The sequence below is a fragment of the Lepisma saccharinum genome, chromosome 4 (genome assembly GCF_977018435.1).
Source record: "Lepisma saccharinum chromosome 4, izLepSacc3.1, whole genome shotgun sequence".
NCBI classification, from domain to species: domain Eukaryota; kingdom Metazoa; phylum Arthropoda; class Insecta; order Zygentoma; family Lepismatidae; genus Lepisma; species Lepisma saccharinum.
The window spans coordinates 101,727,407-101,753,801 of NC_139232.1; the positions used below are offsets into that span (position 1 = coordinate 101,727,407).

Sequence of the window (26,395 nt, forward strand, 5' to 3'; positions counted from 1 at the left end):
CGTACTCAGTTCGGAATTTCATTCGCGTTGCCATTCTGGGTGTAGTTTCTTTAGCAGTAGTATAGATACAAATTATAAGATAATTTCTTCGTATGCTACTTTTTTATATACTTCTTGCCCCAATTTTAAGTTTTTGCAAACATTCAGTTTAGTCACAGTCAATTTATAATTAATATTAATGAGAACTTCATTCCTTCAATGGTTGAAATTCTTTAATACTTTTCAACTCATTGCACATACATCTTTTTCAAAACCCAATTACAAAAAGCTGAAATATGAGTTACAAAAAAAAACGAAGATACAGTATTGCAATAATTAAAGTATATTGTGTCTTAATTAAAGCAGCTATTAGACAATAAACTTGAATGTGAATATTACCCTTTATTTATCCTGTGTTCATACAAGACTGAAAACTGAAGTCACATTTGAAATCGCGCACTTCTTTTGTAAGTTTGAAGTTATGTAGCGTTTTATCAGTGTTGGCTTTAATGACGTTCAGCATGTTCGTTTGATATCACCTTCGCTAATATTTGTCCCTGGATGTGGTAATAAACCGAGCTTCTGCACTTTTCTCTTCCATAAGCTTCTTTAGGTTTTAATTCTTTTAAATTGAAGAAACGAGGTTTTTATCAACGTTAGTTAATATTGTTGCCCCAAACTGTTCTTATATCTCGCTTGTTTTTTTCACTACTGTTTCCTCTTTGCAGTATTTTTGCACATCTTTAACCCCTTTAGTATGCGATGCAGACCATCCGTTTGTACAAAGATTTGCATTCTTCTTCCACTATTTCCCCTGTTTGACTCCAAAGCTCGAAGGTATCTTTCAGATGCTCCTGACTCAACTTTATTTTAGAACTCTTTTAGCAAACACATAACTCGACTGTAAACATACGAGCACAAAGCCAAGATAAGGCACTGATGAAATGAGCCAACGTATCCTTGAGTTCCACTAAATGCCCAGCAAGTCATTTTGTCGATCACGGGAGAGATTTTTATGAGATGGTTTCCTCAATGGGGTCTGGGCTCAAGGGCATCTAATGGCATCCACACATCCTGCTTCCGTCATCTTCATCACGTTTTTGTGTTTGTCGATAGACAACGATGAAGGGTTAATGCATTCAATAGCTTCCAACGTAACGACCTTTCAATAACTTATGTCCATTTCCTTGTCCTTGTTTGTCGTTCACTCTTTGCCCGGACAGGTTTCGTAATCCCAACCACGTGCTTCCTGTTCACTGGTTGATGGACCGTTCACTAAAATTATCATCATCATCATCAATGTCTATGTATCATCGCGTGTTTCGAAATGGACCGTCTTGATTATTTTGCGTATTATATTCCTTCAATTGCATTTCATTTTTGTCATTATCTTTATCTTGCACAACTTTTTTTCGAAAATTTTTGTGTTCATAGACTCTAAAAAAGATACGTTTGCCAAAGTTTGTTTTAAGCACACTTTATGCTCACATAGGCTAAAAACATTCGTTTAATCTAATATCACCTAATATGGAATATTGGAAATAAGGTTTCCTATACATGAATACATATGGAGGGTACGAGTTATGGCCAACTCAATTGTCCCTGTTAACAATGAAAATTTTCACCCCATGCCGTTGGTTTATCCTTCTTCGCAACAATAAAAAATGCAGTCACGTCAAACATTGTAACAGAAATCTTTCAGATTGATTTTTCAATGTAAACCTGTTCATGAGGCACTGGCGTAAGCAAAGGAGGATGGGAATACATACACTCCAGAAATTTTGAGGAAATAAAATCTTTCAAATGAAAGCAATAAAAAACTCGGGGAAAAACCAAAGCTGTAAATCCACACACCCCAAATACCATTCTTGTCTTTGAAAATTTTTTATAACAAAGTTTAAAAATAGTAATTACGAAATATATTATTTGCATCCTGTCGCAACCCCTAGAACGTAGATAGCTATGTAATATCCACCTTGACAATTCCAGACACCTCCGAACGTACTATATTATCATGAGGTATGGTATATAAACAGGCACCTTGAATTGTCGAAATAAAAATCTTTGTTTCATGCATTTATAAGGAAACATTTAATATTAAAATTGTGGAATGTGTATGTGTATGTGACACAAAGCGGTATTTAGGCTCTGGTTACAGCAAACAGAGTTTACTTGATTACAAGTTTATATTTACATCCAGAAAAGTTATTTTTTACCTAAAAATTCATATAATCTTTGCAGATTTTTCATTTAACAGTTAACGGCGAGCAATATCGAAAACTTGTCAAATGAGATATGAACTTTCATCGCTTCTTCTTGTTTTAATGTTGTTATTTTTGTTTTTCCTCCGCCTTTCTCACAACTATTGGTGACAAATAAGATAAATGATGAACTGCGAAATATATGATAGTACAAACACGCGTCTAAGCCTCTATTTCGAGACGATGGCGATACTTATCTCTAGGGCCCGGGACTTTATGTTATAACATATTTTTCATTTGGCTTCGGATCTAATATTAGGGTGAGATCTTTACATATCTGATGAAAATCAACCGAAATAGACAAACTTGACAAATCATATTTTGACATATTTCACCAATTTCGCGTTTTTACAACATATTTCTTCAATGCTGTTGTGATAAGACATATTTCTGTATAATTTCGTAATTCTCTCGCACATAATCGGTTATTTCGTAGCTTTAGCACAACGGACAGTACATATTGTCGATGGCAAGATATGGAAGTTACGAAAGAAGAAAGGTGCCGTCTTTTCTTAGTACAGAAAAAATAATACCGCACTTTTTTTTTATCCCGCTGACAATTGATAGACATGCAAACATTATTGAGGAAAAATGTTCTCTCTCATTCTTGCACAGGAAGTAAAGAAGTTTCGTTCTCATTTCTTTGCCTTTTTCGCTTGTCACAAAAATCAGTCAAAAGTAAAAATAACGTTCGGTACATTACAGCCCCTACTCTACTCTATCGGGTATGGGAGATATTCGAGAGTTCTGTTGTACATATTTTTTACTTTACTGGGAGTATTTCAGCATTTTTCTGACATATTTGTAATTTTTCATGACATATTTTCCAATTTATATGACATAATTACATACATATTTTACAGTTTTATAGGACATAAAGTCCCGGGCCTTATCTCGTTTCCTTCCAATCTTTATAGTACACTACATAATATAAGATACTTAAGAATGTTGCCCCCAAATCAAAAGTGCTTTTACTATTCGACTTATTCGGACATAGGACTTGGTAGTTGATTATTTGCAGAGGGTGTTTTATGTGTTGTTTAACGTAATTGCAAAGCGAAACTAACAACTTTGAAATGTTTCAAGTCTCGGGACAAAAAAAACGTCTAGAGTAGGCAGAGTGACAGCTCGTCTCGACAGTTTTCCACCACTTCTCCAGTACAACAAAACCTACCTCCGTGAGGAAATGGTTCGTTGTGACGCCAGGAGTATCAAATTCGAATTTCGGCCTGTTCTTTGAGCGTGTCCCTTTATCATAGCATCAATCGCTCTCATCGTTGCGATTAGCCAAAAGTGGCAGAAAAGCTACGCTAAATGAATCAAATCCAGGTCAACAACATGTCAATCTACCTGTACATCATGAGTTCGCGGTATGAAGATTGCAACAAAGATTGATGCGTCCCCTGGGGCCTATCTCGTGACCGCACTACAAAAGTAGGTACAATCAAAACAAGTTCCATGCGTTGGACGACCAGTTTTTTCTAACCGGATGGCGAGTAGGAATTCAGTTACACCACCTGTTCTTGCGCCATGGTTGTTCTTAGTCTTCAGCACTGTGCAATGAGGTCGCTCATCAGTGACCTTGAGTACGGCCTCTGTATTTATTTATTTATTTCTAACACTGTTTGGAAGTAAACGGCTACCTTTTTGAGGAGTTCTAACTGGAACTAGCTACTTTTTAAATGTAGTAACTGTATCTGTAAGAACCTTCATGTTATTGAAATGAGCAATTTTAGGTACATTTTCAATTCGTATGTCGTCGTCGCCTTGGCACAGTGGTTCGGATCCCACTTTAAACTGTAGGTCCACTCCCGATTAGCCTTACTGTGCATAAAGTGGACTTAGGGGAAGGTGGGGGAATAGCGCTCAGCGGGCAATGGCGCTCACCCCTCTGTAGTCGTTACGGAGGGTGTTATTGAAGAGTAACCTGTGCTGACATCTAGAACCCAGTACTACGAGGCACCAAACAAAAGGCGGCACATGTGGAGTTAACTTTTAAGAAGCAGGGTGCGAAAAACGTATTCGTAATATTTTGTTATAAAATTGGGAAGGAAAAAAGTGCAAGGTAAGTAGACGGAACGTTTAAGCTAGAGTCTTGAAAATTTTACAGATATAATAATAGTATCTCCTGTTTATTTCTTAATTATTATAAAGTAAACATTTGAGGTTCTTCATGAGACGAGAAACAAAGAACATAATATGGCGCCTATCGGGTAATGACGCTCACGTTGTTTGTGATGGGAACATGAAGGGTGCAAAGACGTTTCTCATAATAACCGTCCCATGTGTGCATTTTTGTGCAAAATTGTGCTCAATTTAATTTGTATCTGCATATTAATAAATATAAGTACTTAAAGATATAGTTTCTGTATAGTACAAAAATGGTATTGATTTACTGTTAGGATGATTACTGAATGCCATTACCCTACCAATAGGGCAATTGCGCTCACACGCACATTGTTACTTTTTGACGTTTACAGAGATAACTATTAACGACAGGGAGCAAAGTGATACGCAGAGATGTACTACAAACATTGCTTTTTCAGGCCCACATTTTCTTTTTGTTACACTGCGTACAGTTTTTGAGATTTTTAAAATCTCTCTTAGGTGGTCGCAGTTCCCCCACTTTCCCCTAAAAACAACAAATCAGTCAATCTATTCGTATGTAATTTGGAAGCAGTTACTATACATCATACATCGTAACAATACCCATACTTATTCACAATAAGAACTATCGAACTAATAACAAGAAAAGCTTGACCAAATTTCTATTGACAAGTTCACACTTAACTTCCAGATAACCTACCCACAAGATTTTTGAGAACACTTTAATATATGTAAAATATCAGCACTACGCCATGAGAACTTGAGTGGAGAACAGCCTGCTGTTGTCTCGGCTCGGTGAGGTTGGTCAGTTGCAGAATGGTGTTCTTTAATCCACAAGGTACCGTCATCAGCATTAAAAATGAATCCTGAAATACTCGTGTGTTGCCTAACTCTACGGCAAGATGATTCTAATACCAAATTTTCAATGGCAACTTCTACCTCCGCCGTATAGTTAGGCAACACACATATTTCAGGATCTAGATGTTCCAGTTTTTTTGCTGGTGACTGTACATACTTTTCGGCAGGGAAATCTTTGATGAGTGGACCATTATTGGACACGAATGATTTTTTTGCTTGTTACATAGTTATGAAGTGGTATACTAGCTATATGCTTCCAATTCAATTTTCTTTGAAGGGGATAAAAACGTTCATGGCAGGGATAGGAATAATTTTATTTTGCCAGGATAAAATTATTTGTGTGGGGTTGGGAGGGGGCGTTAATTCGCACACTGGTATAACCTCCTGAAGAATATGGTCTATCATCCTGCATGTTTGCACAGTCAATTTCTGCAGGCTTCTTTTGCTACATCCGCGGTCCAGGAGGTCTTCGTTTGTTGCTTTGTGCACTCATTTGATCTTCAACGTTCCCGTCCTCGCCTTGTAATCAACGGGTACCGGGTTGGATACCCGTTGGAGGCATATAGTGGTTCGGATCCCACTTTAAACCGTAGGTCCAGTCCCTATATGTGCATATAGTGGACTTAAAGCAACAATTCAATTCAACATTCCCCGATAGTATCACAATTCTAAGGCTTCATTGCTAGTGATGCATAACGTGTTTGGTAAATTCTTATTACAAATTAGATCTGTATTCCCTCGTCTTTTTTGGACCAGGAAATTCTGAGTGGAATAGCAAGAAGCATCGTAGAAATAAGATTCGTCACTTTGCAGATGCAAGTTGTACAAACTCGTCGTTGCGTGCCAGCTTCTGAAGTGAGCCTAAGGCACTCACGCACAACCAAGCAACGACCTTTGCCGGGTTCGCATACTGCATCCTGGCATTCGACTGGCTTCCAGGCAAGACATCACCACGTGTGTGAGCTCACTTAAAAGTGAAAGTCGTTCTTCACTTCGAGGTTATCTTCACATCGGGTGAAGAAATGAGTCTGGGAATGTGACGTGTTCTACCCGCCAGATGAAGAGAATTGCAGATGTTACGAAACCTGCTGGTCCTAGAGTAGACTTAAGAAGGAAAGAAATATTTGAATTTCCTTGTTCAAGTTGCAAATTAGCATTGAGTTAATATTCAAGACCTACTCCTTGTTGTGATCGCTGCAAATGTCGATATTGTTGAAGCTTTTCCTCAACTTGAAATGGTCTAGGAAGATGGTGTTCGAATGGAAGAAATCGTAGCGTGGGGTTTTAGAGCTTCTAATTTTCACATTTTGAGATTTTTAACTGATATGTAGTGCTTCAGAAAATACGGGTGTAGCCGGAAATTTTTTCCGGTTGTTGGGGGCGGGGGGTCAAAAATCTAGCATCCCAAACATACGAGCCTATTCATATCAGTTTCTCGGGGTTTAAAGTAAATAATGCAAAAAAATGTTTATTATTATTATTATGAAACACTCTACTTTATAGTCGACCTCCGTGTCGGAGTGGTTATCATAACGTGCTACAACGGCAGGGGTCCTTGGTTCGAATCCCGGCCTAGGCATGGATGCTCCTTGTGATTGTCCTTTCGTCATATTTCATCATGTTGTTACTCATCCTTATCCTCGCGGTTAGCCAAAAGTGGCAGAAAAGCGAAGTAAAATAAACTAAATCAATCATATCAATCAACGCTACTATTTACACAAATCAAATATTAGTCAAATATGGCACCCGTTATCTCATTAATTAAATTTCCTGTATTAAATTATATCTGGTCCTCTTTAAATTTATTATCTATTAAATAAAACCGCATAATTCTGCATGTTTTTCGTTTTTTTTAATTGTTGTTTTAAGTCCACTTTATGTACAGATAGGCGAATGGGGACAGGACCTACAGTTTAAAGTGGGATCCGAACCACTGTTCAATGTGCCTCCACCGGATATCGAATCCGGGACCAAGGCAAACGCCATCGGGGAGGCCTTTCGTGCTGTATCTATTATCTAACGTTCTCTGCACATTTCGCATCGCAACCGCCAATACTAACCGGAATATTGCATGAAATGATTCCATGTAAAATATTGTATTCCATAAAACATTCTACAATATTTTTGGAAACATTTTATGTAGCATTTATGCTAGCAAAAATGTTTAAGGAAATGCTTCCGTCTTAAGCGGAGCTTAGCCTTCAGGTGGCTACACTGATAACGCCTCTGTTGTATAGGCAAAGTTACGGAAAAAGAAACACTTCCCAGCGAGTTGAAATACCGTTTTGCCTTTTCGCTTTCATTGGAAACTGCGTGTGATTCATAAACTTTCCTAGCAGGAACTAATTTCGGAAACATTACCATCTCCAATGCTCTTGAATCGTCAACACAACAGCTTTCTTGGCTCCTGAAGAAAGTGCGGAGAAACAATTTTCGAATTTGTTTTTGTCTCAGACTACATGTACCTCATAGTGTGCGAAATGAGGAAGAACTTATTTTTGTTTCCCTTAAAATGTAGGACGTGTCCACCTCACCTTTGACCTATTTTTTAAATATATATATATAGAGAGAGAGAGACCTGACCACGTAAAATTCGCACACTGGATTCTTTGTGAAATTATCGTATTGAGATTACATTCGAATTGCAATTTTTGAATTTGAACATTTTACCCCATAAACCAGAAAGGCCAAATGGTTGCTTGGTCGGTTTAGTACAGTATCGTTGACTACAAAACAATTTATTTGACTACAACAGTTACTATAGTAACGATACTATCTCTCTGGCAATCCTAAACTCGAAAATGCATTGTCGCAACAACACGTCTTAAATATGTTCCTATCGTGGGCAAAATCAACGTAGTATTGACCACCCTTACCAGTTTCTCTCAGGTTTACCTTAATATTGTCATTTTCATTCTCTTACCATCAGGTTACCCAACAAGGATACTGTAAACTCCTCTCTTCTCTCCCATGGACCGCCTAATGAAGTCGTCTTGATTTAATTATTCTATTTGCTGTAGTTTACATTCTACGTGAATAGCATTAATATCTAAGAGTTATTTCAGTTCAATATTCAATTAAAATTGCATTACCGTACTATGACTAATTTCTGTGAATACTTTCGCTTGATGCGCAAACCGTTATTGAAGAATGAAAGTGCATGGTTAGTTGGGAATGGCTATTATTTCCCCTCCACTAGCGAAAGTGTTTCCGAGATGCAACAAACAAAACGCCCTTTTCAACGGTTCCCGAGAAAGCCGAGTGTTAGAAACATTGGGGCTCGGTGCCACACCGACAATATCTCTTCCCCGCATCAACCACGTTCACTTTCCAAGTTTGTTTTCGTAGTTTGAAAGTTCACTCTGTGGCTCATCTCGTTCGAATGCAATGCAAGACCATTCCTCCAAAGGATCTGATTGGTGTGAAAATTTCAGATCCAAAGAGTTAATTTTATGTGCAAGTGGTGTGACCAGTGATATGCCTCTACGCGTAAACAACGATAGTCTACACGTAGACTATTTTATACACGTAGATTACGTAATCTATGTAAACAACATGGGAAAAGGTGATAACTTAGCAAAGGGCGCCGTGGAATTAGAAGAAAATTATACTGCGTATCAATTGCTGATATGTGAGGAGAACTTTTCATACTCTTTTCTTCCAAATTCGAACAATTTCTCACCTTGGAAGAAACCTTATATAGAAAATATTCTAGTGTTTTATGGGGAAAAGACCACTCTTGCCTCACGGCTGCCATCTGTTGTTGTTTTTTGCATACTATTTATCTTCTTCCATAGTTGGTAATAGAAGAGATGAGAAATTTTGTTGTAAATAGGGTTCTTTTCATTTCGTTAGGAATCAATATAGTTGAAAATGTCACTTTCCTTTCATGAAAGCCTTGAAAATTAATTTTAATGCACTTTAGATTGTCTACGTAGTCTATGTAAACTACAACCCAATGTAACCTACGCGTAGATTACGTGTAGACAACGCATGTAGACGTAAACTTATAGTCTACGGCACATCACTGGGCCCTTTGGTATCCGACCCTCCCTAAACAACATTACGAAGTTTCTACTGTGGCGGAGTGGTTAGAATAGTTCACTGCGACGCCAGGGGTACCGGGTTCGAATTCCGGTCTATGCATGAGTATTCTTGTGTCCCTTCATCATATCTTCAGTAATTCTTATCACCGCGGTTAGCCAAAAGTGTCAGAAGAGCGAGGCAAAATAAAACAAATCAATCAAAACCGAAAGGTTCGACCCTTATACCCGTATAGTGTTGCTATGGAGCAAAACACGCGGTAAAATTTCCACTATTGATATCAACACAAGCAATCCTACTAAAGGAAAGAAAGCAGAGAGTAATACCCAGTTCTTCAAGATTACGTTTCAGTAAAGCATACATTGTAGGACGTCCTGCGTGAGTCTCGATCCATGGCCTTCAACATCCTTACCTTCATCATCATGCCACCAGGGAGAAACTATTAATTAACCTACATAGAACTTTGTGTCAAGTTCACACTTTCCTTCTTGCGCAATCGTTTTTCTTTTGTTACCACGTGACGGCTACCTTGACCACTTCGGTTACTCAGAACTGTTTTATAACATGCTAACCAAATTCTGTCCTTTGAAGTTCGAACCGTACCAAGCGACAGGGGTGCCCACAGGGGAGTTTCATGATGCGCCTGCGTCATGGGAATTTTTTGGGGTGACGACATTTTATACCATTCCTATATATCTTCGGACAAAAATGGGGGGGATCGTATCGTTTGATTGACTTATTATTGATTTTTAGTTTTGGTTATTATCTATAGTTTTTCAACCTACATGTGGGTGATCGCGGCGATAGGTTTGAAATGATATACCACCTCTTATGCCTTTAGAATCGGTTTGGATGGAGGGGGGCGTGGTATTAGCATTAATACAAGGTTAGTCGAGCAGACAAACTCTGCAGAATAAGGTTGACTAACCATGGCAGTGAGCCTAAAGTATCTAGAGCAAACATATATTGCTTAAATATGTCTGCATTATACAGTGACGCAACCACAGGAGGTGCAGGGGGTCATTGCCCCCCCCCCCCCAACATTCGATGGAAGTCAATTCTAGGGTAGCAGGGGGGACAAACATTGACGGCCAAGGGCACCTGCAGCGGGGTGCACGGAGGAGCAATTACCCCTTCGATTTCAAATTTTATGCAAATAAAAATTCATTTTGTAAAATTTTCTTGCTTGCATCGCTTGCATTATCTACTTTTCTCGTTTTCGTCAAGTACAGAGGTGTAGCTATGGTCGACCATGGGCGCCGAATGATCTAAAAAGAAAGTTGTTAAGGAGAGAATGGCATGGCGTCCAGTGAATGCGCCCTATTAAATCAATATTGTTTTCAATTGCAAAAATTGGATCTAAAAATGTTCTTGCTCGCTTCTCTCGCATTCTACTTGTTTTCTGTAATGTAATGTGTTTAAATAATATGTGTTGTATATTTGTATTGAATAAGCTTTGAATACGTACACAATTTAATGTTACCTTGTTGCATATGTATTTTATATTTTATGTCGCTGTGTAAAACATATGTTGTACATGAAAGTAACACATGTATCTTCGGAATGCATTTATCATTCATTTTCTTCCATTCAAAAAACAATTTGTGTGCTTGATTTCTATTATTAGCTAATGTGAAATTGACGGTGTTGAAAAAAATATTTCAAATTGTTTGTTCCAAACAAATGCTTTAGCACAGACTTCTACCTACTTTTTGCGTAATTTATGAGGATAATAACGTCTACTACCAGTAGTAGTAGTAATAATAATAATAATAATAATAAAGCCATTATTAATATTATTATTATTGGTACGCTTATCCTGGTACTTGCTCCCCCCCACCCCAAGCAAAAATTCGTGGTTGCACCTCTGGTACTATATTTTTCCGCAAATTTTGTCTGACAAAATTAATTTGAGTAATTAATTCGGCATGGGGGGGATGTTCTACCTTTTGGGGGGAAGTGCGTCATGGGTCTTGGGGGGATGGGCACCCCTGCCAAGCGACCTTGCGAGTGGTCAGCGCATCGAACCCAGACAGCGATGTTGTCTCCCTTTTAAGATGTGGCTTCTTATTGCAACACGTTTGACAAGTTTTCTGTCACTTCTTTATCAGATGGGGTAATATGGAGTGGACCTACAGTTTAAATTGGAATCCGAACCACTGTGACTAGGACCCCTTTATTAAAAGGCGAAGCATCACAACTACGCCATCGGAGAGAGACTTATTATTACTGACTAGCTCCTCCGGAGAACGAACCTGGGACAGTTCACACCAAATACGGAGTATTTTTACTGATTTACATCCGCGGGTTAGGACGCCAGGAGTTCCGAGTTCGAATCCCGACCTGGGCATCGATGTTCTTCGTGTGTCCATTCTTCAATTTCATCACTCATCCTCATCACCCGATTAACCAAAAGTGTCAGGAAAGCGGCGCTAAATAACAAGAAACAAAACAAATCAGATTACTGATTTGGATACACTGTTTAAAAAACATGGCGTTGAAGCTGACACGGGGAGTTGCCCAAGGATGTTCAACCACATTCTGATCAACGTTTAACCTCAGTGGTGTTAAATTGACAAAGATACATTATTGTAATCAATGCCTCTGTGGTGTGCACCTCCTGGTATCACTGTTTGCCTTGCATTACCACCAGTGTTTTTCAGTATGGTTCATTTCCATTACCACCCCTTTCAATTATTGTATATTTTGGTTATTTTGCTCTGCTTTTTTGCTTCTTTAGATTAATTGTGAATTTTGAAAACTCATAAAATAATGAGAAATAAACACTGTATCATCTGCATCTTGATTGATCTGCTTTATTATACTTCGCTTTTGCGACAATGTTTGCTAAATTCCTGGGTCTACCTCTTGTTCCTCTTCCCTCTGTTCCAGCTTCCATAAATTGATTTGCTTTTCTATCTTCGTCCATTCGGATATGAGGTAAGAATGGACGAAGATAGAAAAACAAAACAATTTATGGAAGCTGGAACAGAGGCAAGGAGAACAAGAGGTAGACCCCGGAAGACATTCGAAAAAGGAATAAAAGAAACAGGACAAAAGAAAGAAAAGGAATAAGAGAATTGAAGAGGATGGAAAAGGAACGGGAGAGATGGAAGGAATGGATAGAGGCAACCCCGACGCTATGAGGCAAAAGGGGAAAGAGGAAGAAGAAGAAGAAGAAGAGGAAGAAAGATGAGGATGAGTGGTGATATGATGAAAGGCACTCACGAAGAAAATGTCTCGTCCTCCACACCTTACTTGTGTGGCAGTACATTGTGATAAAACAACAAAGGTTAATTCTTCATTCTGAATACTGTTAACTTCAGATCCAAAATTTTCTGTGTAAATATTGACATCCTTACTCTTAATGTACAGTATGTCCATAAATGATCGATTCACTTTTCGTCTGTCATACCTAGGACACAGCCAACCTCCGTGGCGGACTGGTTAGTACTGGCTAGTACTAAAGTCGAATCCCAACCTGGGCATTGGTGTTCTTTGAAATTGTGCCTCCAACAATTTCATCATATCGTCACTCATCCTCATCTTCGCGATTAGCCAAAACTGGCAGTAAAGCGAAGTAAAATTAACCAAATCAATCAATCAATACTTGTAGATTCTCTTGCTTTTGCCTGCCAAGTATATATCAGTTATTTCCGAATACATTGTACATTGGATTAAGTTGAAATTATTCTTGTGTACACACCCATGTCATAAAATTTGCAAATTGGTTTGTATTCTTATCTAAGTTGCTTGTGTTTATAACACACCGTAATTATTAATAAACATATTTATTTTAAATATGTATTATTGGAGGGTCTAGTACCGCCGCCCCCCTTTGTCTCAGAAACAACGCCAAGTGTTGAAATGCCGAGGGCAGGGGCGTGGCACCGCTTCCCACGCATGCGCCTGGGAGGGAATCATTTCGTTAAAAACTTTACAATGTGAATGTAGTATATAGTATATAGTATATAAGGGTGTCCTAGAAGTCTTTCCCTGATTACAAACTTTATTCATATCCGCTATATGCAAGGTAGACATGTGAAAGTGGTGCCAAAATGTTGGAAAACTAACCAAGTTTATTTGTTGGAGGTTTGAGTAACGTGGCTGTAGTGTAGCAGTGTCAGTGCCCAGAAAACCGGAAATGTTCACAAATCAGGAAAAAAACTCAGCATGTCCTCTGGTATCACGAGACCCGGTCACCAATGACAGTGCAGAGGAACTTTCAAATGTATAGAATTCTTTCGTCTAGAATATCTGCCATCAGTAAGTTGGTATTTAAAAAATGGAATTTATCTTCATTTCCAAATCCTGTCAAGTCCAAGAAACATTGTATGGAAAGATTCCACCCGGAGTCAAGAGCATTAATTCCGGATTCCTTGGCACTGACACTGCTACACTACAGCCACATTACTGAAACCTGCAACAAGTAAACTTGGTTAGTTTTCCAACATTTTGGCACCACTTTCACATCTCTACATTGCATATAGCGGATATGAATAAAGTTTGTAATCAGGGAAAGACTTGTGGGACTCCCGGTATATATACGTATATATAGTATATGCCCAAGCAACATTTCAAGGCTTCTCTTTACTGTAACATTCTCAGATACAGAGTTCACACAAGATTTTTTTTCACTTTTCAAAGACTTGAAAAGGTAAACAATATGAATAGCGACTTGAGCTCACTTGATTTGCTATTCACCGCGGTTCTGCAAATACACTTCCGAATTGTTTACCCTGTAAAAGTATGTGCAATAAGTGAAAGTGAAGCCACTTACTGGTCGACGACACTTTGCTTCCCTTAAGGTGTAATAAAAATGCATTCAGTAAGTGTCCAGTATTATCATTATGTTAGCTTAACCATGAAATTTGAGACACGTTGAGAGATGCACGAAGAATTCTCTCGGGGCGTCTATCTGTGCAACAGCAAAGATTCCTGAGCGCAAGGAAGTGCGGTGATGAAACGCGCAGACAAATATTGAAGAAAAAAAGCAAGTAAACTCCACTGCATTTGGAAGTGGGCGCGGGTGCAAATGTTTGCCATTTGATAAGTATTTGCCTTTCTTTCTTTACCGTTTAAGTAATTCCTAAGAACAAATGAACAGGGGAAAAACCTTCAGTCCAGCTCTTTCAATGAACTCGGAGCATACTGGAGGTTTTCACAATGACGCAAGTGTTACGTCGCCACGCCTGGGTGTTCTTCGTGAGTGTCCTTTCATCATATCATCACTCATCCCTACCGTCGCGATTAGCCAAAAGTGGCAAAGAAGCGGAGTAAATAAACCAAATCGATCAACAATGACGTAAAGAAATGATATTTAAAGAAAGCTGGTTGAATTGTTTAAGCCTTGATAAGAAAGCCCAGTGTTTCCACCAGAAATTCAGGGAAAAGAATTTTAAAAAAACAGGGAAATTAACCTCTCTAGTAATGTACCATGGAAAACTGAGGAAAATCATCTGACAAGTAAAGAAAAGTAATGAGTTAATAATGGAAAATAGTATCTGAAAAGTCAGAGAAATCAATCTATAAGTAAAAGAATATGGAAAAGTCAGGGAAATCTACCTTAGTAAAAAGTCAGGGAACTCAACCTGCGAATAAAAGAGTCACGAGAAAATTAGGGAATTAACCTATGAGTAAACCATTGTGGAAAAGTCAGGGAAATCTGAGTTAAAGGTCATGGGAAAAGCAGAGAAATCAACGTATGGATATAGAGTCATAGAAACGTTATACAAATCATTCTTAGAGTATAGAAGCCATACAAAAGTCAGGGAAATCAACTTAGTTACGGAAAGATCAGGGATATCAATCTATAACTATAAAAGACATGGAAAAAATCACAGATTGTAGAATCCGATATACTGGCTTTTATCGTAAAATGTATTTACTTTAAATTATATTGTTCAGGAAACTTGAACCATTTGAAATATGTGTAGAAAAGGAGACTGACACTTTGAAAAAAAAGTGCAAGCATGGGAATGCATGTAAGATACCCTGGAATAGTAATGGAATTTGACGTGGCAAAATAAATTGTAACCCGAAGTTGCAGAACACGCAATGAACTCAAATTATGTATACCGAGCTTAACAACTTCTGATTATGAGTGTAATTCTCGAAATGCCCACAGTATACGTGGCGTATACCGAAAGTCTTGATTTCGAAGCTTCAAAATTACCTTTCCTACTGCAGTGATGTACCTGCATCCTCACAAGTTATGCAACCCGGTGTGTTTGAGTGTGATAATAGGGTTGCCTATCTTTAAGGTTCGAATTGAAGATATTCCGTAACGAAATGATAACGGCAAGGCTTTGTTTTACCCATGCCAAGATTAGGATACGAATCCAGAAGTCCATGATGCGAGATCGTGAGTGAGTACTCACATGGCCCGAGGTCGGGAGGGGAAGGGGGCTATAGCTCCAGCCGGAATACTTAAAACGAATAATCTAATAACAACAATGAGGCGATGGTTCTGCGGGAGATCTAAAACAAGAAGAGACTGTAAATTAACAGAACAATAATCAATGTTTGTACTAGAAATTCAATCGTTGCTTTTGAAGTCTAAAGATAAGTGATCGCCCAGCGAGATATCTAAGTCCAAAATCATCTCGGAACTCCCTGGGACCTTGATTTTGTTGCAACCATACTTAGGCATCTAATGTGACGAATTTTCACTTCTTCCTAGCTGTTGCCTATTTGAGGAGGGGTAGTCGTTGTCTGTATGTGGGCTTGTTCAGAATGAGATGACTTCCGAGATTACGGATCCTGCTTGATAAGGTTAAGTTTTAACCACTGTTGTTGTTTTCTTTCCGACATTTTCGTGTTTGTATTCCTGTCTTCATCTCTACTGTTTGGTTTGAACCTGAGGTGGTTGAAGAAAACCCGATGAGATGTGGAGAATCCACTAGAGGCCTGCCAAGGTCACTTTCTATGGATCACAATTTGCTCACGACAACTGCGTCTCCTCGATTGCGTATTGGTAACGTCGTCGCCTTGTAATCAAGGGGTCTGGAGTTCGATGATAATTCGGATTACAGGATGATTCGGATTAGGTCCAGTCCCGATTAACCAACCAAATGCACTACATGAAAAATTCTGAGAACCCTTCATTGTTGAACAAGATAACGATTGAGATAGAGACGGAAATTAAGAATATATAGTAATGTGGAGAAACAAAGAAAAAAATGGAAGTGTAGAGAGATAGAATGAAAAATGCATGAATAGACAAAGAAGAAAGAGTTAAATCAAGGAAGCAAGAAAGAAGGAAAAGCATGGAGCAAAAAATAAAAAGATAGAGGATCCGGCAGAGAAGAAGGAAAAATCATACATGAGAGAAAGAAATAAGTACTTGAATTGACAAAGAAACAAGAAGATAGAAATCAAGCCAGAATGAAAAGTGATAAAGAAGTAGAGGAAATGAGATGGAAAGGAATAAAGAAGGAAAGACAATAATACATAAATAAGAAACAGAAAATAAGAGTTAGCATGACAGAAAAAATAGAAGAAGAAAGAAGGAGAGGCATATTTAATGAAGAAAGAAAAACGTACATAAATATACATAGAAACAAGAAGAAAGAGAGCAAGCAGGAAGGAAAGGGTTGAAGAATCGGAGGAATAACGAACAAAGCATAGAAAAAGAAAGAAAGGAATACATAAATAGACGAAGAAACAAAAAAAGTTAGAAAAAGCAAGCAAGAAAGAAAAGCATAGATACATAAAATAAGAAAGACATAAATAGGCAAAGACTCAGGCGAAGATATAGTTGTAGGAAGCAAGAAAGAAAGAGAGAGAGAGAGAATTCGAGGAAGAAAAAAGGAAAGCATAGACAAGGACAGAAAGAAAACATAAAGAGACAAAGAAACCGAAAGAATGACTTAGAGCGAAACGAAGGAGTTTGAGTTTTTGTTTGAAGTCCACTTTATGCACAGAGGGCTAATCAGGACTGGACCTACAGTTTAAAGTGGGATCAGAACCACTAAGTGCCTCCATCGGGTATCGAACCCGGGACACCTTGATTACAAGGCAACGACGTTACCAATACCCCATCGGTGAGGCCCATCAAAAAGAAAGAAAAAGAGAGGAATCACAGGAAAAACGAGAGAGAGAGAGAGAGAGAGAGAGAGAGAGAGAGGAAAGGTAAAAGAAAAAGAGAACTAAAGAAGGAGAGAACCAGGAGAAAGAACAAAGGGTAAGAAAAAAAGATAATCATAGTAGTCATGGTTAAAGCAGAGTCCACTTGATATTATTTCATCCATTCTTCATACCTCAACGTATCCAATTACTGAAGACGTAGGCATACGAAGTCTCCAAAACGTTTGAATAGAGAGTACAGTGGTTGAAAGCCAAACCTTGTGCACTGTTTATTTAAATAGTTCCAGATCAGTAGGCTATTATCCGCACGAACACGTACACTTGAATCGAAGTATTACGTCATCTCTAAATTTAACACGGCTTAAATTAGAACTACAGATCGGAAGTAAGTTGGTGATCTAGAAATATTTCGAATTAAAAATAACGCAGGACCCCCGCCATGACTTAATTGTAAAGATCTTACCTTGTAATCAAGGGGTTCCGGGTTCCATTCTAGGCGCAAGCACATTGGGGACAATACCTTCGCTTAGAAAATATTATCTTGCAACGCATCTGTTACTATGTGTATACCTAGGTAGATATCAACTTTCATGATCCAGTTCATAAAGTACTAGTCTTATCAATGTTATCGAACGCGAACTCACGTGTTACGCACAGAATATTTCTCAAAATACTAAATTTACATCATTGCTCAACTTAGTGTGTATGAAAAAATGTGCTTAGCGTGTCACATTATCCACTTAATAAGATATCTTGAGCAACAATGGACGTTTTTAGGTGTTATAGCAATTGTGTTTTAAGTACACTTTATGTACAGATAGACTAGATTAGCCTAGACTGGATCTACTGTTTAAGGCGGGTTCCGAATCACATTGTGCCTCCACCCTGTATCGAACCATGGACCCCTTGAATAAAGTCGACTACGTTACCACTGTGCCATCGGCGAGGCAATAGCAATTGTGAAAATTGAGGTTTCCATTTGTAGGGCATAGACAACATTTAGGGATGATAATTTCGGTTATATTCACTTTCATAATGGGTTTCCTCGGGGGCGCAGTGGTAACGTCGTGGCCTTGTAATGAAGCGGTCCCGGATTCGATACCCGGTGGAGACACGTAGTGGTACGGATCCAACTTTAAACTGTAGGTGCAGTCCCGATTAGCCTATCTGTGCATAATGTCGGCGTAAGTTCAAAACTCAGTTTCCTTCAAAATGCAAAAACAGCAGCCAGTCAATAAAATTTAATCCTATTTTTGTTATTCGACATCCTAAAACGTCTACTGTACGGCCACATTTTTTCTTGTCAAAATTTTATTGTATAGGTCGGTGTAATTTGGCAAAATTTTCGTGAAACGGCCAGTAGATCAGGCTAACTTCATAAATATTTTAGAAATAAATTAGGACTGAGTCAATACCACTTTCAACCGATGCCGAAGCCGATACTCTTACCGATTTACACCGATATAGATGCTTGAAAATTGTAATAATAAAAAAATTATTCAAAATATTGATCAATATTAGAGTGTAAGTATTCTACTCCAGTTCCATGCATCAATTTTAGCAAGAATTTTGCATCAGAATATTGAAATACATGTTATGAAATGACAAAATCCAGTTTTCACCCAAAATTGGTGCAAAATAAAAATAATAATGTTTGAATTTTGCATAATTTCCAGGATAATTAGATCTCGCAAGAGACCAAAATTCCGGAAAAGTATCGACTGGTATCGGTAAATAAACTACAACCAATACTTTCCGGTACCGATATCACTGAACTAACTAACTCTCTAGCCTTCTTAAACCCGAAGGTTCATGGCTGCAGCACCTTCTATCTGTCCCTATCCTGAGTAAGATCTATATACTCTTTTCCATCCCTACCGATTTCCTTTAGGTCCATCTCAACATTATCCCCATCTTCGTCTTGGTCTTCCTACTGGACTCTTACCACCAGGTCTCCCAACAAGAATCCTGTAAACTCCTCTTTCCTCTCCCATTCGTGCCACATGGCCTGCCCACCTAAGTCTTCTTGATTTAATCATTCTAATAATATCTGGTCATGAATACAAATTATGTACTTCTAAATTATGTAGCCTTCTCCACTCACCTGTCTCCCACATCCCTTTTAGGCCTAAATATTTTCCTAAGGATCTTATTTTCAAATACTCTCCATTTATGTTCCTCTTTCAATGTAAGGGACCAAGTTTCGCATCCATATAATATTACAGGCAAAATTACTGTTTTGTATATTTTAACTTTTAGTTTCTTAGATATTAAACGAGAAGAAAAAAGTTTATGAAGAGAGAAGTAACATGCATTTCCTGAATTAAGCCTACTTTTTATTTCCTCTTTAATATAATTTTCATTTGTTAATATTACTCCTAAGTATTTGTATTTGGAAACTGGTTCAAACGAGTTGTTACCAATAATTAGATTTTGATTATTACCTAACACTTGGTTTCGGCCTGTAAGCATATATTTAGTTTTCTCTTTGCTAACTTCCAAACCTATCTCTTTAGCTGCTTTGAAAAATATTTTAGCATTATTCTTAATCGTATTTACATCATCCCCCAGTAAGTCTACATCATCTGCATATGCTAACAGTTGAGTCACACTGTTTAATTTTAGTCCTTCGTTAGTTTCTTTTACGTTCCTAAACTATCACTGCTATTGGCCAATACCGTATAGACTCTACTCTAAAAGAAATGTTGTCACAGGAGTACTTACCTGGTTGCTAATGAACTGCTGCATCCTCAACTGAACAGATTTTCCCCTTTTCTCTCGCAAAAGGATGTAGATCTTCTTTATCTCTGGGCATGAGCGTAACAGCTTCTCCACAAGGACTTTGCCGATGAAACCAGTGGCCCCCGTAACGAAGATGGTCTTTCCTTTGTAGAACTCCGCAACCGGCACGTAAGAATTTCCTTGCGTCTCCATGGCGCTTCTGTTGCCCGTCCTTTCCCTTGGTGAACTTGAAAGCTACTGCCAGGCGAGCATTCGCGGGACGACCTCGCTGACCAGGTAAAGAAGAGGGCGGGGAGGTGACGTCATCGGGTATACGAATCCATCACGTTCGGAGCCGGAGTTGGCTGTTGCCCCCTTTCCTTGTTTTATTTTTTTAGGTACATTGTAGCTAATTGTATGCAATTTTATTTTGCCGAAACGTTATTGGTTAGACAATAGTGCAGCAATGTTGATGCGAAGGGAAAGTGCCAGTGTTGCCATATTGGTTCCTTTGAAGCTAGACGTGCTATCGCTCCAGGGAGCTGTTTACCTTCTCAAGGTGGGAAAAGCTAGCTCCTTTCATATAGCCACATTTTTAGCTTTATTTCCACAAAGCAACTGCAACTTTTAGGGTTGTTATCGAGACAAGATAAAAGGCTACTTGTCTCGTCCATGGCCTCGTCTCGCGTTCTAAACCTCTTCTCGATTTCTAAATATCCGTCTCGGTCTAGTCTGGCCTTCCGAAATATAAAATATGATCCGCGTGTCAGCGCACGAACTTTCACAGCGTGATTCAGTGGTTGATTTTTTTTTTACTTCGCCTTTCTGCCATTTTTGGCTAATGAAGATGAAGATGAACCGTGTTACGATGAAATGGATGAAGAGACAATCAGAAAACACAAGCCACACAGAGGATTGTCCTGGCTGCATGCGCCAGAGCCTCGTTAGTCTGCAAAATGCAGTCCATGGTGTACTTCGTGCAGGTTGGGTTCACACTTGGGTGCCTCCCCCTTACACCACCTTTCACGGCGTATATAGGTTGTAAAGGAAACAACTTGACACAATTAAGTGTTTCTGTTTGACTCCTGGTTTCGAACTACGAGGGCCAAAAGCATAGGCGGAGTTCTGGAGGGGCCAGGGGAGGGGGGCTGGCCCCAGCAAACTTAAAAAAAGACTAAAGAAATAACACATGATTAAGTTCAGTTACTACATTTTTGTTATGAAGCCATACCGCAAATATTGAGATTTGGCATGATGGAATGTGCGATAATTGCGCCGCAATAGCGGGTCTTAGACGATTTGATTGATGTGTACAGTTTGAAGAAAGAAAAACAACATAAAATGATTTTGTGTTGAGTCAATAGTTACTGCTGAGGCATGAAAAGAACTTTTCAATTTAATTTTTCTAAAATTTATGAAGCTTACTATTGTACCGTAACTTTTTTTAAGTAATACGAGTATTGTATCAATAAAAAATTAATGAAATGCAAAATGCAATAGTCGTACTGTTTTGCTTCTTTTAAAACTGACAACCAATATACTAATTAATATTTGTTTACTTAAGCAAGGAAATTTAACATTTTCAAATCTAAAAGGCCTAAAACTAACTGTTTTTAAGTTGTTGTTTTTTAATTTCCGGGGGAAGGCCTCCGAACCCCTTATAAACTAGGGGATACTCAATAACCCTCAGGTACATCATATGCTTCTCCCAGAGTCTGCCCCCCCCCCCAAAAGCAAAAGCTCAAACTCCGCCCATGGGCAAAAGTATGGAACCACCCCTATAAAAGACAAACGTGCTGATCCGCACCAATGCAATATCCTGATACATGATGTGGATAAGGGATAAAACCGTCCGGGTCATTCTACCGAGATGACCGCTTTCTTGGGGCTAACTTCATTTTTTAAAAAAAATGGAAAGATGGGCATGTGCCATAATCTTTATCTGTGCGTGTGTGTGCTTCTAGATGAGAACAGGACCAAGAAGAATAAAGCGTTTGCAGCTCACGACAAGATCAAGAACGAAGATAAATTCATATTACTTGAAATGTCAACGAACAGTACTCTGTTTTGACGTAGCCATTAATTCCAGGCAAGCCCAGGCACTTCGCAACCAGTTGGGTAAGGGTACTTTCTAATTGATCTAACACATCCCTTTAGGGACAAGTCTCGTCTGGATACCATCCCTTGAAATTACTCTTAACTCCATTTAATATGAGATTTAGATCTTTTATAATGAACCCGCTTGGCAACACTGATAAATCTGGGAAACATCTTTCCCCACTTTTCGCTAATTTGTTAATTATATACGGTTACGCAACGGAAAATTTGGACGGAAATACGAATCAGCTCACATACAACGAACGATTCCTACAGTAAGTGTGTACGTTGTATTCACAATGTCACAAGCTCGCATCCCAAGGCCATCCATCCATCCAGACCGAGGCACTTGGGTGTTTTTTTCTCAGACACTCTTAAGAATAGTAACGAGACTAGACTTGGCAGAGTTTCAGTCTCGTGTCTCGGTTTGTCAATGTCTCTCTCGATCTCGGTCTTGAATAGATTTTATATATTAGTCTAGGTGTCCTTCGGAAACGTACAATATGAACAACTTGTACAGCGTGTCACAGAGTATGATGGCCGTTAAACGTTTGACGCCTTTTTCGATGCTACGAAACCTCGAAAAACATATTTTTTCCTGAATATATGCAGCCAAGCAGCACAGTCTCGCAATTTCACTACTGTATTAAATTTATAATTATTGTAAACACTAAATTTGATTGATTGATTTGCTTTATTTTACTTGTGCCACTTTTGACTAATTTGCGAAGATGGGGATGAGTGATGACATGATGAAATTGATGAATGAACACTCACAAAGTTCCAGGCCCAGGCCAGGATTCGAACCCAGGACCCCTGGCGTCGTAAACACTAAATTTGACTAAGGATATCTATAAATATAAATTTTCGAAGGGTGCTGTCGCGGAAATCTTGGACAAATGTTACGATGTGTGCGGATAAATTAATGATTAGAAGAAATGGATGAAGGGTCATGTTGAAGATTGTAAATAGTATTGCTTTCCGCTCCTCATTTGTTTTTATTTTACTCCCGCTGGGAGCTTCTTGCAAGAACTCGGAATTCTGGGAGCGTGATATTCGAACACAGCGGCATGGTGCATGTCGGCTCGCGGCAGCGGGAGAACATTTCAGCTAGCTTATCGGATGTGGGCCTTTTTGTATTTCTTCAGTGTGCAAACATATTTAATTATTATATAATACCAAGTGAATTAAAGGACTTGTATCATATGCGAATTTGTTGCTATATCCGTTGTTCCAGCCCTATGGTAAGATAGACAATATGGCGTCATACCCAGAGATGCTAGTTTTCTTTCATGTTGATACGTGGAAGGTATCTTCAGACATTTATGGTCCTCCGCATTCCGGATATAGTGGCAGTTTGTTTCGTGCAGGTCAGTGATCATCAGTTGTGACAGTGCTAATTGTGACAGTGTTACAGAACAAACAGTGTTTTTGGTTTGCACAGATACATGTTTTCCGCGTTTTCATAACGAACATCGTTACAACGAATTTTGCAGTGACCTTGAACTTTCTTCCGTTCTACGATTTTCGTCGGAATCAACAATGAAGCTCTGCGGAGAAAAACACAATCAACAATCAACTCCCCGTGAAGTGTGTTAGCTTCGGCAGCGGTGAGTACAAAAGTCTGGTTTCCTATAACATACCTTTTCCTTCATTGATTCATAGCCTTTTGTATTCTTGTGTTTATTTCTGCATTCAGTTTCGTTTCTCAGCAAGCATGGCAAACGTAAGAGCATTGAGCAAAGAAAGAAGCTCCCACAAAGGGAAACTTATACGCATTCAATCGTATGTCAGTACTTACGACGAATCCTCAGCTAAAATACAACAAATAAAAACCCGCATGGAACATGTAAATGCTATCTGGAGTAAATTGGAAGGCGTTCTAGACACAATAGAATCAGAAACAACCGAGGGTGAGCACGACGCGGAAAGGAATGAAATCGAAGAAATGTATTTCGATTTAAAATCACAGATGCAAACATTAATTGACAACCATGATAAAGCAACATGTGTAGAAAACAAATGTGTATCTAAAACTTCAAATACGCAAGTGAAACTGCCGGCAATTGCATTACCACATTTTAGCGGTAATTACACGCAGTGGGTGTCTTTCAAGGACACGTTCGTATCGCTGATACACAACAATGTAGATATTTCAAATGTTCAGAAGTTTCAGTATTTGCGCGTATCGTTGAAAGGCGAGGCCTTACATCTAATTCAAAATTTGCCAATGACAGAAGCAAATTACGCTATTGCTTGGGAGCAACTCAATGAGCGATACGACAATAAAAGGTTGATTGCAGTCTCACATGTAAATGATATTTTACATATCAATCCAGTTGTAAAGGAGAATTGTCAGGAACTTCGTGCATTTACAAACACTGCAGTTAGCTCTATTTCAGCGCTCAAAATGATAGCTGACAACATGTCGTTAACTGATATAATTTTAGTTCAGCATCTTGTTTCAAATCTCGACCCTGCAACGAGAAGAGCATTTGAACTAGAAAGTAATGATACTGAATTTAGCACATTAGATCAGCTCTTTAGTTTTCTAGAGCACAGATGCCAGGCTCTTGAAAAGATTAATCCAGTTACGAGTGAAGGTAACAAGGTAGCAACAAAATCATCTACAAATATGCACAAACAGTACAGTGCTAAATGTCAACAATCTTCGAAGTCATATGTCACAACAGATTCTTCATTGTGCATGTTTTGTAAAGCAAACAAACATCGCTTATTTTCGTGTGAAGCCTTTAAGAAAGCTTCTATTTCACAAAAGTATAAATTTTTACGTGAGAATCGCGTATGCTTTAACTGTCTTAGCAGCAACAATCACGTTTCGGCACAGTGTAAATATGGAGTGTGCAAGCGATGTAAACAGAAGCATAGTACTTTACTTCATGTAGATGAAGGTACATCCAATGTAAACCGGCAACGAGAAATGTCATCTGGGGGTCACGTGAACACATCGATGGTAAACAATACAAACGATTCTTCACAGCATTCAGATCAAACACCTCAGGTTTCTTATTGTTCAATTAAGCAGAAAAGCGCGTCACAGGTGTTACTTGCTACGGCAATTGTTCAAGTACAAGATATAGCGGGCAATTGGGTCAATTGTCGTGCTCTCTTGGACGCGGCGAGTCAGAATAATTTCATTGTTGAAGACGTTGTTCAAAGTAATCGTCTAAGAAAGGTAAAGCATCGAGTTCCCATTCAGGGAATCAACAATTCGTCAGCTGAATCGAGTCATTCGGTAGAGATCCGTCTGAGATCTAATAATAGCAATTTTACGACAAGTATTTCGTGCTCAGTGTTGCCAACCATTACAGGACTAATGCCTTCAGAAAAGTTTGATGCATCTGAATGGAACATTCCAACAGATATTCGTTTAGCAGACCCAAGCTTTTGTTCGCCTGGCAAAATACAGATTCTGCTTGGTGCAGAGGTTTTCTTTACCGTTATGAAGCCTGAAAAGAGAACAAAACCAGGAAATTTCCCCATTCTTCAAGACACAGAGTTTGGATGGATTATTGCAGGGAAGATTCCAGCAACATCTTCTAGCAACAGTATTACTAGGTCATTTTTCACGAGAAAGGAAGATTCTCTCAGCTCGAAACTCCAACAGTTCTGGATCATAGAGGAGATCCACACGAAACTGCAATCACCAGAAGAAATTGCTTGCGAGCAACATTTTCAGCGAAATGTAACACGAGATGAAAGTGGCCGTTATACGGTCAGGCTGCCATTATGTAAGGATCGTTCAGTGTTAGGTGACTCCTCGCACTCTGCATTAACTCGATTTCACCAATTAGAAACGAGGCTTCAACGTCAACCACAATTAAAGGCTGATTATACAGAATTTATGCAAGAATATTACCAGTTGGGACACATGGAACCCATAGGGAATTTAAATGATGTACAAACAAATGACTGCACAAAATTTTTCATTCCGCATCATTGTGTTTTCAAGGATTCCAGTACAACGAAAATACGTGTTGTTTTTGATGGGAGTTCGCCATCAACAAGCGGTGAATCAATAAATAGCATACAAATGGCTGGACCTACCATACAGGAAGATTTATTTTCAATTGTTCTAAGATTTCGAACACACAAGGTGGCATTGGTTTCTGATGTAACAAAGATGTATAGAATGATACACATACATCCAGATGACAGGCCACTGCAATGCATTCTGTGGAGAAACTCTCCTCAGGAACTCATAACAGTATTTCAATTGA

At 38.7% G+C, this 26,395-nt stretch overlaps 1 protein-coding gene across 1 annotated transcript in view; it reads right to left on the reverse strand.

Moving 5' to 3' along the window:
* LOC145986680 (putative fatty acyl-CoA reductase CG5065) overlaps positions 1–20,300 on the reverse strand; it is a 57,948-nt gene extending 37,648 nt beyond the window's left edge. The window contains exon 1 of the mRNA XM_083120983.1: positions 20,061–20,300. Within this exon, the coding sequence (XP_082977109.1) occupies positions 20,061–20,270 (210 nt within the window). The 5' untranslated portion in view covers positions 20,271–20,300. The remainder of the gene's footprint in view (positions 1–20,060) is intronic.
* Between the last annotated feature and the right edge of the window lie 6,095 nt (positions 20,301–26,395).